The sequence below is a fragment of the Phacochoerus africanus genome, chromosome 12, assembly GCF_016906955.1.
Source record: "Phacochoerus africanus isolate WHEZ1 chromosome 12, ROS_Pafr_v1, whole genome shotgun sequence".
Classification (NCBI taxonomy): domain Eukaryota; kingdom Metazoa; phylum Chordata; class Mammalia; order Artiodactyla; family Suidae; genus Phacochoerus; species Phacochoerus africanus.
Window position 1 is genome coordinate 44,460,529 of NC_062555.1, and position 14,628 is coordinate 44,475,156.

The 14,628-nt window shown below is 43.9% G+C and overlaps 1 protein-coding gene across 6 annotated transcripts in view; it reads right to left on the reverse strand.

The window, feature by feature from the left end:
• Nucleotides 1–2,745: 2,745 nt before the first annotated feature.
• The window catches only part of MKX (mohawk homeobox), a 78,258-nt gene continuing 66,375 nt past the window's right edge, over nt 2,746–14,628 (reverse strand). For 4 of the 6 annotated variants that reach the window (XM_047755203.1, XM_047755206.1, XM_047755205.1 and 1 more), the window contains exons 6-7: nt 7,784–7,817; nt 5,609–7,665 (exon numbers count right to left, since the gene is read on the reverse strand). In XM_047755203.1, coding sequence (XP_047611159.1) covers nt 7,479–7,665; nt 7,784–7,817 — 221 coding nt within the window. In that variant the 3' untranslated portion in view covers nt 5,609–7,478. Of the gene's footprint in view, nt 2,930–5,004; nt 5,068–5,608; nt 7,666–7,783; nt 7,818–14,628 lie in introns of those variants that run through there. The other 2 variants (XM_047755207.1, XM_047755208.1) reach the window with 2 other exon arrangements.

The window sequence follows — 14,628 nt, forward strand, 5'->3', positions numbered from 1 at the left end:
ACTGAAGTGCTAATAAGCAGAAGAGACAGAATTTGAACCTTAGCAGTCTGGCTTGAGAGCTACAGTCTCTATAATGACCAAAGACATGTCATGTCCTCTTATACAGCCTATGTATATGCACATATGATGTTTAAGGTTCTGAATTTTTAAAATATTATTATTATTATTATTATTTTCTTTTTTAGGACCATGCCGGTGGCACATGGAGGTTCCCAGGTCAGGGGTCCAATCGGAGCTGTTGCCGCCAGCTTATGCCACAGCCACAGCAACCCAGGATCTGAGCCACGCCTGCGACCTACACCACAGCCCATGGCAATGCTGGATCCTTAACCCACTGAGCGAGGCCAGGGATCGAACCTGCGTCCTCATGGATGCTAGTCAGATTCATTTCCGCTGTGCCACGATGGGAACTCTTAAAATATTATAATTAAAGTAAAAACATATTACAAACTGGGAAAATATTTGCAACCTACATGACAGACAAGGTCCTGAAGTTTTAAATACACAAAGAGCTCATACAAATCACGAGCAAATGAACAAAAGAAAGAAAGAAAAACAGACGGACGGGCAGACATAAGCAGGCAGTCACTGAATAGAAATACCAAGGGCCAATATGCTTACGCACAATGTCACTCATTTTTATAAAGTATAACTTAAAGCAATGAGATATGATTGTTTTACTTACCATATTGTCAAGTATCAAAAAGTTTAATAACACTCAGTGTTTTGATCAAGTTGGGGAAAAACAGACACACACACCCTACTGTTAGAAGTGTAAAAAGGTAAAACTTTTAAATGGTAATTTAGGAGTTCCAGTTGTGGCTCAGTGGGTTAAGGACCTGACATAGTTTCAGTGAGGATTCGGGTTCAATCCCTGGCCTCACTCAGTGAGTTAAGGATCTGGCATTGCTGTGAGCTGTGGTGTAAGTCACAGGAGCAGCTCAGATCCTGCATTGCTGTGGCTGTGGTGTGGGCCAGCAGCTGTAGCTCTGATTCAACCCCTAGACTGGGAACTTCCTATACAGCAGGTGTGGCCCTAGAAAGCAAAAAAAAAATGTTAGTCTAATATTGGACTGGTGAGTTTATGTGGAAATAAATTCACAGCAGTGGCTGGACCAAATCCTTTCCGTTTCATGCCACTGTCTTTGTCTATGATATTTTGAAACACCTATATCCATTGCAACATCTCAGAAGGTGAAAATCAAGAATTTATGTAAGCTAGAAAATTTTTTTTTTATCAGTATCATGCGTGATACCAGAATATAAATGCTGAGAGATATTATTAATATTGAGTAGAGTCATATTGAATGTCTGACTTTTTTTTCTCAATTATTTGGCTAATGGAACAATAAAATCATTCCCTGTGATTTTAGTAGCCACCTGGTAAATGTGAGTATCTGCGGGCAGGGTTTGCAGGTGCCGCCCGGAAAAAAAAAAAAAGTAACTAAAAATTTTATTTAAGTGGGAATTTAAAATTCAATGTGCCTATAGTTTGAAACATTAATTCCATTTCTGTATCTATCCCATAGATGTGTAAGTGGCTGCAGACATACATACACAAGAATGTTCCCTGCCCAAAGATGTTTGTTTACCACGATGACCACTTGTTATCAGTCTGCCTGGATATGAGGAGCCCGAACATCAATCGACTACACTTCTTAGACCACTACAAGCTCAGGGGACCACTTTTTTTTCCTTTTTAGGGTCGCATGTGCAGCATATGGAAGTTCCCACGCTAGGGGTCTAATTGGAGTGTAGCCACCAACCTACGCCACAGCCACGGCCACGCCAGATCCGAGCTGCATCTGTGACCTTCACCACAGCTCACGGCAACGCCAGATCCTTAACTCACTAAGCGAGGCCAGGGGTCGAACCCACATCCTCATGGATACCGGTTGGGTTCTTTACCCCTGAGCCACCACAGGAACTCAAAAGACTCTAGATTAAGGAAGCAGGATGTTGGCTTGTATTTTGGTGCAAATTCCTTGTCTCAGTGCGAAACAGCACTTTGAATAGCACGAGTTTATAACAACTGAAAATAGGAATGAATTCAGAAGTCCATGAGGGGTACTGGTTGGATCAATTTAATAATCCAAATTCCAAATCCTATGCCATCATTTTTTTTTTTTTTTAGGGCCACACCTGCGGCATATAGAGGGTCCCAGTCCAATCAGAGCCACAGCTGCTGCCTATGCCACAGCCACAGCCACAGCCACGCCAGATCCGAGCCGCATCTGTGACCTACGCCACAGCTCATGGCAACACCGGATCCTTAACCCACTGAGAGAGGCCAGGGATCAAACCCTCGACCTCCTGGTTCCTAGTCAGATTCGTTTCCGCTGTGCCACGAAGGGAACTCCGCCCACATTTAAAATAAGGAAATCTTCCTATGTGTATAGCTATGGTATATGTTACCGTGAGTATAGATATCGTCTATGTCACTGCATGTGTACAGAGACTGCATAAGGTAAACCCTCACACCCAGGATGGAGTGGGAAAATGTTGCAAAGTGGTGTGAACATAGGAAGAGGTAGGGATACAGAAGTGCAAGGTTGTGCACAGAGTGCCTGGAAGCACCCACGAGACCCTGGAAACCATGGCTACCTCTGGGATGTGGAATTGCCCGACCGGCTATATATCAGACTGGAGATAGGGCCCTCTATCTCGCGTCTGTCCACACTGCTTGCGCTTCTACAACGAAGTTACATTTATAATGTTTTAAAACATGAACTGAACCATTTATTTAAAAGCCACAGATTAGGCTCACTGTAGATCGCATTTCCAGAAACTGGCTTTGGGCTGAAATTTGTTTCAGAAGACTTCCTGAGGCAGTCTTAACGTGGGATGAATTTTCATGGAGTCACTTGTGTAAAGAAGTGAGAACAACACATCAGCTTGTTTTTCCACACACAGAAATCGGTTTTTCTCACTTAAAAAAAAAAAAAAAAAGTTTATTGTGGTCTGTGCACACACCTCCCAAGCCACATCTCTAGGACGGGTCTCAAAGCTGGGGAGCGGTGAGGTCAGGACTCCATCCCTTCCGTGTGACAATCAGTCATCTAATGCTGATCCTGTTACAAAGAAGTACAGACCCAAAAGACTCTTTGTGCTCAAAAAGCCCAAAGATAGTCGATTATAACACGTCTTTGTCAAAATCTAGGGGTCCTACATGCTTCATGGAAACCACAATTCATACTGCCAAAAACTACGGGATATTAGGCCTTTCAGAGTCACCTGGAACACATTAATAATTGTTAACATTTGTGCAGTACCATGCGGCTTGCAAAGCACTTTTGTATCCACCGTCTTACTTAATCCTCACAACAGACCTTTGCAGTAGGTAAATTTCCTAGATCAAGTTTTATAGATGCAACACTACGTACAAAAGGCTTATGCTTATTCCCCAAAGCCACTCGGGAGTGAAGAGGCACGGCCAGGTTGTGCCAGCCCAATTCTTCCACCAGCCCGCGTTGCCTTCCAAGGCATGGCCGGCCTAAGCCGCCCCAGACAGAAGAGTCTGGGGAGCTTGCTCTTATTCTCTGTGTTTATTTGCATGATGTTATGCCATTGGGCTGGATGAGTTTTAAAGCAAACCATGGCTGTTGCCACTGTTTGTTAAACATTGCTACTTGGAGCGGGCAGAGCACCGCCAGCCGCTTGAGTTCTGAGTCATCTTGAACAGGATCAAGCGGGATAAATAGGCGATTCTTGTTGGTATGAATGAAGGAAGCCATGGCACACGCTGTGCCCTCCATGGACATGTCTGTCTTTCCCTAGCTTTGCTCTACTTGAAGCTCTTCTCCAGGAAGTTCAAAGTAATGATAAGAGAACAGACTCCTTGGAGTTCCCGTCGTGGCTCAGTAGTTAACGAATCTGACTAGAAACCATGAGGTTGTGGGTTCGATCCCTGGCCTTGCTCAGTGGGTTAAGGATCCGGCGTTGCTGTGAGCTGTGGTGTAGGTTGTAGACGTGACTCGGATCCCGTGTTGCTGTGGCTGTGGTGTAGGCCGGTGGCTACAGCTCCAATTGGACCCCTAGCCTGGGAATCTCCACATGCCACAGGAGCGGCCCTAGAAAAGGCAAAAAGACAGAAAGAAAAAAAAAAGAAAAGAAAAGAAAAAAAGAAAGCAGCTTCCTTGAACACCTAACTCTGATATCAACTTTTAATATTTCACAGCAGTCCTTCACGCCAGTCAGCTTTCCTTTTCCAAGGCTCGTTATTAAACAACCCACGTCTCATATTCCATTTATGTTTGACTTTCTTGCACATAAACCCTATATTGGGGAATTAAAATTATGTGGTAATAACTTTCATTTATTGAGCTCCTATTACATGCCAAGCACTGCGGTGGGCACTTTCTGTATTGTATATTATCTCTAAACCTTTGCAGTAAACTGTACACCTTTACGCCTTGCGTGTGAAGCAGCTGAAGGCACGAGGGGCTGAGGGTGGGTCCCAGGGGAGTGAGTGGCTGAGCTGGGATGCAAACACACTTCTGTCCAGCCTCGCAGCTAAGGTTCTTGCCAGGGTGTAGCCCACAGTAAGAGTGCGTGTTGTGTTAGCTACTGGAAGAAGGTATTTCATGAAAATGTTCATTTTATTTTATTTTACATTTTTGTCTATTTAGGGCTGCACATGCGGCATACGGAGGTTCCCAGGCGAGGGGTGGAATCAGAGTCGTAGCCACTGGCCTATGCCACAGCTACAGCAACGCCAGATTCATGCCGCATCTTTGACCCACACCACAGCTCACGGCAATGCCGGATCCTTAACCCACTGATCGAGGCAAGGGATCGAACCCATGTCCTCATGGACAGCAGTCAGATTCATGTCCACTAGGCCACGACAGGAACTCCGAAAATGTTCACTTTAAAGTTATGTATTTTAACAGTTCGCATCACACTTTCTTTCCCTTAGCTCTTGAAAGGTGGGTTGGTGGTCCGAGGTGATGAAATTCAACCCTAACACAAATGCAGTGCTCCCATATCATACCCTGGACTGACCTGCGGAGAATTATGGCACATAATGGGCCCTTCTGTTCTGCTTCTCTCTCCACCTGGTCAACCCTCAAAGGAAAACAGAATTCATATGATCATTGAGGTCTAGAAATTAACTTTTATTTTAAATCTGTCAAGAACCCCTGGCAGTTATTAATTTCATTAAAATGATTACATATGGCAAAACAAAGAACAGAGGTAATTCTATTTCTCTACAACATAAATTACGAGTTAGAGTCTCAGCTGCTGACTCAGCATTGTTGGAGATTCTTTTCAAGGATTGAGGGGACTTTAATTTCCAGAAAATGTTAAAGCAGCAAAAGAAAAAATAAATTAACAGTAATTGCAATTGGAGATATTGCCAAGGATGTGCTAATTATAAAATCTTCTCCATGTGTTCACAGGCCAGACTCCAAGCTTTGGTATTTAAAAAAAAAAAAAAAAAGAAAGAAAGAAAAAAATCATGTGACAGGCTGTCCTATATTGGCTTGCCATCCACGGTTTCTAACATAGAAAAAATTTGCTGATTCTTTCTGAAAAGATGGCAAAAATGAATTATGACTAATTCAAATGAAAACCAATCAGCATCCATTCATCTAACTGAAATATGTCAAAACAAAGACAGTTTTATTAAAATATTTAATACTAGAATAACTTATAATAGTATGAAAAAGAGTGAAGTACTTGTCTTTCGTTGGCACTGACATGATCACACTTTGGCAACACTGTTTTATAAAGAGTCCAAAGTTTTTATCATGGATCTGTAACTATTTAAGGATGTAAACCAAAAGAACGCATACTTCATCTGATCATACAGTCATAACTTACATATCTTGCTTTGCACTTACTCTTACTGCAAACAGCAATTTAGAAAACAAAGTAAAAATATATATATATACAAAATATTTTTGTATCAAATTATTTTCATGACACTAAATAAACCCAGTCCCCCAATGCTATGTTACATGAAAAACTGTCCTACCATTTATATCAAGACTGATATTGTCCGTATATCCACGAGAGCAGCCTTTGGTTTTAAAAGCATTTTGCAAAATAAAGAAAAATGTCCACCACTTGGCTGCACTGTTGGCTCTCATTCACGCTCACAAAAATGCTTTCCAGTTTAAAAGAATTTTTTTTACAAAATAGATTACATACCCAGAAAAAACATCCCACCATAAAAGAGTCAAATCCTTCTTCCTTCTCTGAGCACAAATACTCTGCTATGGTTGGCATCTTTACTGTTTACTCAAATTTCAAGTCTTCCCAAGCTGATCAGAATATTAATGTCTGATCGAAAAAGATCTTCTTTCTTGATATTGATTATTCTCACTCAATGACAGTCTAATTCAGAAACAAAAAATGTTCTTATTTCTCTTCATGCATGATTTCATGTAATTTTTACCTTAATGTTCTACTTGGCGAAATTCAAAGACTGTTCAATGTTTTGTTTTCCGTATGTTTTAAATTTAAAAATCAATTTTGTTGTGTATAGGTATATTCACATAAAGATACATTTCTTTTATTGCCTTGTTCTCAATGCAATATACACTGTCGACCAGCAAGTGTAATTCGAATGAACCAAATAAGAGGTTCTTAGCCATTCCATATGAAAACGTTTCCAATATAAAAAAACCCAAAATACTGAACTCTGATGCAAACAGGATTATATTTTTACACTCAACTGTAGATTTAGTTTTATATGGGAAAATTTTGAGTTATTTTGATGGTAAAGTTTTTTTAAAACTTCGACAAAATGTGAGAAAAAGAAAATCCAAATTCGTTCTAGAGAGCATTGTAGTGTTTTCCAGCAGTGCGGAAACCTTTTTTTTTCTGATCACATCCATTGCCATTTTTCTTGAACGTATACATTACATGATTCCCATGCCTTTCATTTCGGAAGTTTGTAACCTCCCAGATATGCAGGCAAGATACCTGCAGAGAGTTCTCACTGTCATTCTGCAAAGCACACTGCACGATTTTAAATACTGCCGAAGTTGTTTTTTAAAGGAACGTTTCCTGTAGGCTGACTAGATTTCTAAGTTTTAATGTGAATTACTGAATACATTACAAGGGCTTTTGCAGCAAGTACGGGTTCAGTCCTGGCTTGAGTAGGTCCATCTGGAGAGGCACCCACAGTCTAAGAAGCAATGTGGTGGTGTCATTTTGAGGCACAGCTGCTCTACTATGCCCACGTTGTAGCTTATTTTGGGGAAAGCAAGGCACTTTATTGGAACGGCAATGCAGACATTTTATGCATACTTGGCGTAACATAAAATAAGTTCATAGTTTTGATTAAAGTGAGGTTTTATAATTTATACGTCTTTTAAGAAGCCACTAAATGATATATTTAGGACGATTAAAAATAAGGAGAGGTTTGCAAGGGAGTCGTGTTCCCTCCTGCTCCAGCTCTTAGGATGAGGGTTTATGAAAAACCACTGACGTGAAGAAGGGCCGTAGATCTGCAAAGCGACAGACTCTCAAAACGGCTGAACCAGGGGCACTTTAACTGTCTTTACTTCTGCTATGTGGGATGACTTCTGGATGATGCAGCTGGTGGTCCCCTGCGGTTGCTCTTTTCCCTGTGCGAGGTTTGTTAAGGCCATGGCCGCATTGATCTCCTTCCAGTATGTGTCATCCTTGCTCGGGCCCTTTCTATTAGCTGCACTGGATTCAAGCAGAACAGGAAACAACAAAACACAAAAAACGATCAAACTCACTGTAGCGCACAGAGAAAGGACCATAGAGGAAACACACACGTGACAAATAAAAATATACCGCTCACCTGTCACCCTTATTGGATCCATTTTCCAGAGGGTCTGTGAAGAGAAGCAAACATCTGATTACTTTTCTGTCTGGCTTTCTTTTTCCATCTCAGGCCCTTCATCATTCATTACCAGGAATAAGAGTTCATTAGGAAATACGATTGAAAACGGGCTATATGCTTTTTTTTTTTTTTTTTACAAAGATGTGAGAAAAATCTCTTTGCAAAGAAGCAGGAAGAAGACGAGAACAGGTAATCAAGAATAAAAAGTGGCTTTCAGAAATGCGCAAAAATTTGAGGTTAATGTATTCTGAGACATGGAGCCTCCTTTTGCTGAGGAGGGCAGGTGCCGGGAAAGAGTGATGGTGCCTGGGGCCAGGTTCCCGTCTTGCGCCACTGCTCCCTGCCCTGTGCCTTTGGGTGAGTCACAGTGCCCCACGTGGTCTGGGGTGCAGCTCACTGGACTATAAGATAACGGGGTTCTAAGCTCATCTTCGGGGTGCCTGTGGCTCAAGAGTCTATGATTTCATGGGGATCCAACCTTCATTTCGGAAAAAGGCCTGGCAAACAGTCCCCTCTGGCAGGTTGGCAGATGACTCCCAGACCCAGGGATGCCTGGCTTATTAGAATAAGCAGCCCTGGTCTTCAAGCTCCACATGGACCCTGCATTCCCGCCGCTGCGGGCCTTGAAAGTTAGGTTGAGCCTCTGCTCGTGCATTTTCACCTTTGGCTTAGATTTGCTCCATCACTCAGAACACTCATGTCAGTGTGTTTTATGGTTTTATGTTGTTATAAAGGATGTTAAGTGGGTCCTTGATCTGGATTTTAAATCTCTCTGAGGAGCTCCGTTGGCCAAAGGAATGAGGTACTGGGAAGACAAAGACGGACGTGCCGGAGGGAAAGCTGTACAGAGGGTAAAGAGGAGCTCCCAGCAAGGCACAGGCGGTAAGGACCAGAGTGGGGCTGGGGCCCCCGCAGCCTCTGAGACTCCAACACACAGTGCTTCAGTCACTCCCTCCACTGCCATCATCAACAGCCACAAACATCCCCGAGAAGCGATAGAGGAGTTTCCATTGTGGCTCAGTGATAACAAACCCACTGGTATCCATGAGGACGTGGCTTCGATCCCTGGCCTCCCTGGGTGGGTTGAGGATCTGTCATTGCCGTGAGCTGTGGTGTAGGCTGGTAGCTGCAGCTCAGATTCAACCCCTAGCCTGGGAACTTCCATATGCCATAGGTGTGGCCCTAAAAATAAATAAATAAATAAAAACCACTACCTGTGACCTAGTGAATAAATGTCAAGGGGGTTATGAAAAATATGTGCGTTAACCTATGTCTGGCCCTAAACAACACCATAAATGATAGGTCCTTTGGTCTCCTTTTGTTGTTGGGCTCTTTGGAAAAATAACTGGATCTGTAAGCCGCTGGACTGTCACCTCTGGAGCTCTGGCTAGGTCGGCCTGAATGGTTAGCTATACTTTTTTTTTTGTCTTTTTAGGTTTGCACCCAAGGCATATGGAGGTTCCCAGGCTAGGGGTCCAATCAGAGCTACAGCTGCCGGCCTATACCACAGTCACAGCAACGCTAGATCCGAGCCACGTCTGCGACCACACTGCAGCTCACGGCAACGCCAGATCCCTAACCCACTGAGGGAGGCCAGGGATCGAACCTGCAACCTCGTGGTTCCTAATTGGATTTGTTTCCACTGCGCCATGATGGGAACTCTGGTTAGTTACACTTTTGCTGCTTGATCATTTTGGAATTATTCTATTACTTATGTAAATGGTGGGAAAAGAATGACAACTCGGAACCGGCAGAACTCTGCTAGCTCAAGTTGACACATTGCCCCCACATGCCAGGTACCATGCCAAGCACGTTAGGTTATTCAGCGTGAGTGCCACCACGTGGGACTGGATCACACATCTCCGTCTCCGCTGTGTCCGCGAAGCCTGTCGTCATTTGGTGCCATGATCTGCAAATCCTCACTCCGGGGGGACAGAGATGGGGGCTACCAGAACAGAGAATAAGTCAGTGCCTTTGCTTGGGACGAGAAAAGCCAGCGACACTGGTCATTTTACAGAGACGGGGAAAAAAAAAAAAACTGAGTTAGGCCTTCACTCCATTCTGCCCACCAATTGCAACAATTCTGTTGCCGAAGTGAAGCAAGAGGTTACGGAGATATTTATTCAATGCAAAGCGTTGGCAAAAGCGAGAATAAGTTCCACAAGCTTCCCTGATATTAGGGAAATAACAAAAGTTAGAAGAGACCCTGTAACTGATGCTCTGGTTGGGGCTGGAGTCAGACTCCCCGTCTGGGGGGTCACGGAGAGACTGTCGTGCCTCCACCTGTGGCTGTCTACTCTGCAGCGAGTGACCAGCCAGCCTGCACACAGGAGGAAGACATTCAAGGCCCTGCCAAGCCCCCCAAGAGCTTCTCTCTAAGATGAAGAGGGGCCTTGTACGTCCTGCAGCCCCGCAGTGGGCCGGACGCTGCTGAGCACTCCCTGAGTCTGCCTCCTGGAGTCGGTCCACCAAGAACCAAGTTTACCCCGGCCAACTGTGAAATTATAAAACTCTGCTTACTCTTGGGGTTCTATGTGTTTTACAGTTTGGTGCCTATGAAAATACCTTTGAAGTGTAAAAACAGACCCCGATCCCCGGTTCCCGTATTCTTAATTAGTTTCCGTGAATTTCAACAATGTCCTCACAACACAGACGGATCCTGTATTTTATTTCTAAGGCAGACAGGCATGTTCAGGGTCACTGGTATGGATGCAGGGTCCTTCCCCAGCCACAGAAGAAAGGCTTCATAGAGAGTAATGGAGACAAGAAACAGTTTGCTTCTCTGTTGATCGTCAAGGCTAAAACAGCACGTAACAAAGTTCAAGGTCAAAGATTTCAAACCAAGAAGTGCGGACTCTGACTGCTTTTGGGGGTCTCCTGCCCAGGGTGGTTTTGGTGCAAAACACAAGCTGATGTTAGAAGGGCAAGGTTTTCCTGCTGCTATTTTTGGTGGGCTGCCCGGTGTCACGGGGCCATTAGGCCTCCAAAAGCCACCTCTTGCAGAGCAGCAGTTCCCAGAAGAACTAGCAAAAGGAAGATAGCAAACAGGGGCTCTTTTACTCTGAAACATTTGTGCTTTTGTAGGAAAGCAAAGGCTATAAAGTCTGGCACTTTGGGGAGGTTTTTTTTTTTTTTTTTCCCTATTCCTGATGCTGAGATGAAGTCTGGGGAAATGCCCCAGCTGCTTTAGAGAACTGAGATCATTTGAGAGGAGAACTCAGAAAATTTACAATTCACTACTGCTCCTAAACAACTGTGTTAAGTGGGAAAATGTTTTTCTCCTCGGCGCTTTTCCTCTGCAGTGTAACCTTGCCCGCGCTTATCTGGTTCAAGTTATTTTGTGTCTTTTCTGCCAACTGTCAGTGTTTAAGGAGTGGTGGGCTTCTGGACCACCCCTCCATGTCACTCCAGCAGACAGGAGGCCTCGCTGGCTTCCCCCCGCCCCCCAAGAAGTGGCACCCAGGAGCTCAAGAAAGAATCAGACAGCAGAAGGAAGAATTCTGAACACTGCTGAAAGGAGGGAAATTGTCTTTTTGAGCCAGAACACCCGTTCCCTGCCGTTAATTAACATGCACAGACCAGGTTCTGACTGCCTTGCTGTGGGCTCTGCTGTATCTCTTATTCTGCAAGTAGCTTGGCTCAGCCTCCCCCAAGTTTGAGCTAAAATGCCTTTTTAGATCCTAAGGTTCCAAAAATCAGCTACGCTGTCAATTACCATAAAAGCAACTGGCTGGCAGGAGCCACGTACTGAACCAGCCAAAAGAGCATGTTTTAAGACCGAAAAAGAAAAGGAATAATAATAAAAAAAAAAGAGGTGTGGAGTTAGGAAAATCTTGGATGTTGTAAAACGCAAACCATGTTGAAACTTAAAGTGGGGCTATCCTCAGTTTGGACATGTGTTTCCTTATAAAGTTAAGCAGAGAAACAATTATAAAGAAAATTCAGCTCTACTGCAACTGGAGACGTGCAAGCAAAGCCCTCGGGGCAAAGTCCATTCAAGGTTGAGAAATGCAATTTGGAAATATTAATTCTGTTATATATTCCTGAGGTGATAGTTCTAGTTATAAAAAGAGACAAAAGTATGGCCAAATCTTTGGTGCTGAGATTTTTTTTCAAATTTAATCAGTGAGTCTTAAAGTTAGGGATGTTTTTATTTTTATTTATTTATTTATTTATTTTTAATTAATTTATTTATTTTTGCTTATTAGGGCCACACCCTCGGATATGGAGGTTCCCAGGCTAGGGGTCCAATCAGAGCTACAGCTGCTGGCCTGCGTCACAGCCAGATCCAAGCCAAGTCTGTGACCTACACCACAGCTCACGGAATCGCTGGATCCTTAACCCACTGATTGAGGCCAGGGATCTAACCCTCCGTCTCATGGTTCCTCGGAGGATTCGTTTCCGATGCACCACAACAGGATTTCCAAACATTTTTATTTTTTATTTTGAATTTTGTATTTTTTTGCTTTTTAGGGCTGTACCTGCAGCATATGGAGGTTCCCAGGCTAGGGGTCCATCAGAGCTATAGCCACCTGCCTAGGCCACAGCCACAGCAACTCGGGATCTGAGCTGCGTCTGTGACCTACACCACAGCTCACGGCAACGCCGGATCCTTAACCCACTGGAGCAAGGCTAGGGATCGAACCTGCAACTTCATGGTTCCTAGTTGGATTTGTTTCCGCTGCACCATGATGGGAAGTCCAGGAATGTTTTTAACTGTCCCACAAAATACTACTTGTACCACTGAAAGGTAAATAAAGTTAAGATTAAGAATGAGTATTTTAGGGAGTTCCTGTCGTGGCGCAGTGGTTAACGAATCTGACTAGGAACCATGAGGTTGCGGGTTCAATCCCTGCCATTGCTCAGTGGGTTAACGATCCGGCGTTGCCGTGAGCTGTGGTGTAGGCTGCAGGCGCGGCTCGGATCCCGAGTTGCTGTGGCTCTGGCGTAGGCCGGTGGCTACAGCTCCGATTCGACCCCTAGCCTGGGAACCTCCATATGCCACGGGAGCGGCCCAAGAAATAGCAAAAAGACAAAAAAGAATGAGTATTTTAAATTAATTAATCTAAAAATTGTATGTTTCCTATATTAAAATGGACAAAGGGCTCCAGATGCTTAACAACTGTGCCTTCTCACAATTGGCGGGTTTGAGACTGTTACTGGAGAGAGCAGGTGTGGACGAGCTGGGCTTAGTGTTTCTGATCTCAGAGGTCCTGAGAGCCCCTGGGACACCAGATCAGTTTCTGGAGTTATTTACATACTTGGAACAACTGAGAAAAAGAACAAGAGTCTAGTGAGTCAGGCAGATAGAAAACCTCACTGAAGATTCTGAAATACCAATCGCTCCAAATTTGCAGGATCTTAGAGCAGACAGACCAAGAGATTCCCTGTTCCCGTCGTCTGTTGTGGCTCAGTGGTAACGAACCGGACTAGTATCCATTAGTATGTGGGTTCAATCCCTGGCCTCACTCAGTAGGTTAAGGATCCAGCATTGCGATGAGCTGTGGTGTATGTTGCAGATGCAGCTCAGATCCCGAGTTGCTGTGGCTGCGGTGCAGACCAGCAGCTGCAGCTCTGATTCAACCCCTAGCCTGGGAACCTCCATATGCCACAGGTGCAGCCCTAAAAAGCAGAAAAAAGAAAATGAAAAATAGTTTCTGAGAAGTTCCCTTGAGGTGCAGTGGGTTAAGGATCTGGTGTTGCTGCAGCTGTGGCACGGGTCGCAGCCATGATGTGGGTTCAATCCCTGGCCTGGGAACTTCCACATGCCACGAGTGCAGCCAAAAAAATTAAAAAAAATAAAAATAGTATCTGTTGGAAGTTCCCTGGTGGTCTCTTGGTTAGGATTTGGTGCTTTCACCACTGCTGTCTGGTTCAATCCCTGGCCCCAGGAACTCAGCTCCTACATCAAGCTGCTGATAGACTATGGCAAAACAAACAAACAAAAAAAACAAAACAAAAAAAAAAACCAAGAAAAAAACCCCCCAGCACTTGTTGCTGTTCTCTAATAAGTAAGGCAGGTTCGCCGCAGAAAATCCAGGAAAAAGTGTAAAAGTGAAAAAGTGTAAAAATAAAGGGCATCTAGGGGTAACTCACATTGATATTTGGTATACAGCTTCCCAAAGCAAGTTTATGTACTTTTTTTTTTTTTTTGGTCTTTTTGCCATTTCTTGGGCCGCTCCCGAGGCACATGGAGCTTCCCAGGCTAGGGGTCTAATCAGAGCTACAGCTGCCAACCTAGGCCAGAGCCATAGCAACGCAGGATCTGAGCCGCGTCTGCAACCTACACCACAGCTCACGGCAACGCCGGATCGTTAACCCACTGAGCAAGGGCAGGGATTGAACCCGCAACCTCATGGTTCCTAGTCAGATTCGTTAACCACTGCGCCACAACGGGAACTCCCTATATATATTTTTTAAAAGGGGGTTTATATATTTTAGAACTTGCTTTTTCACTCCACTTCTACTTTTTCCTTACCCTTTTGTTAATAAATAAGATACTAATTTATCATTTGGCCTTCTCAGATGTGGCAATGTTTTTTTTTTTTTTTTCTGCCTGTGAAAAAGAAACAGCTTGAAAGAATTCAAAATCCAGCTTCACTCAGTTTAAACTTGAATATTGAGAGTCTCGAATGTTACCAGAAGGGGTTATCTTTAAAATAACAATGACTCACATCAGTTGAATGCTTATTCTTCTGCCAGTCACTGTGCCAGGAACTCTACGCATGTTATCTGGTAAAATACTTACAATAACTCTGGGAGACAGGATCACGGCCCTCATTTACAAATGACACTGTCACTTA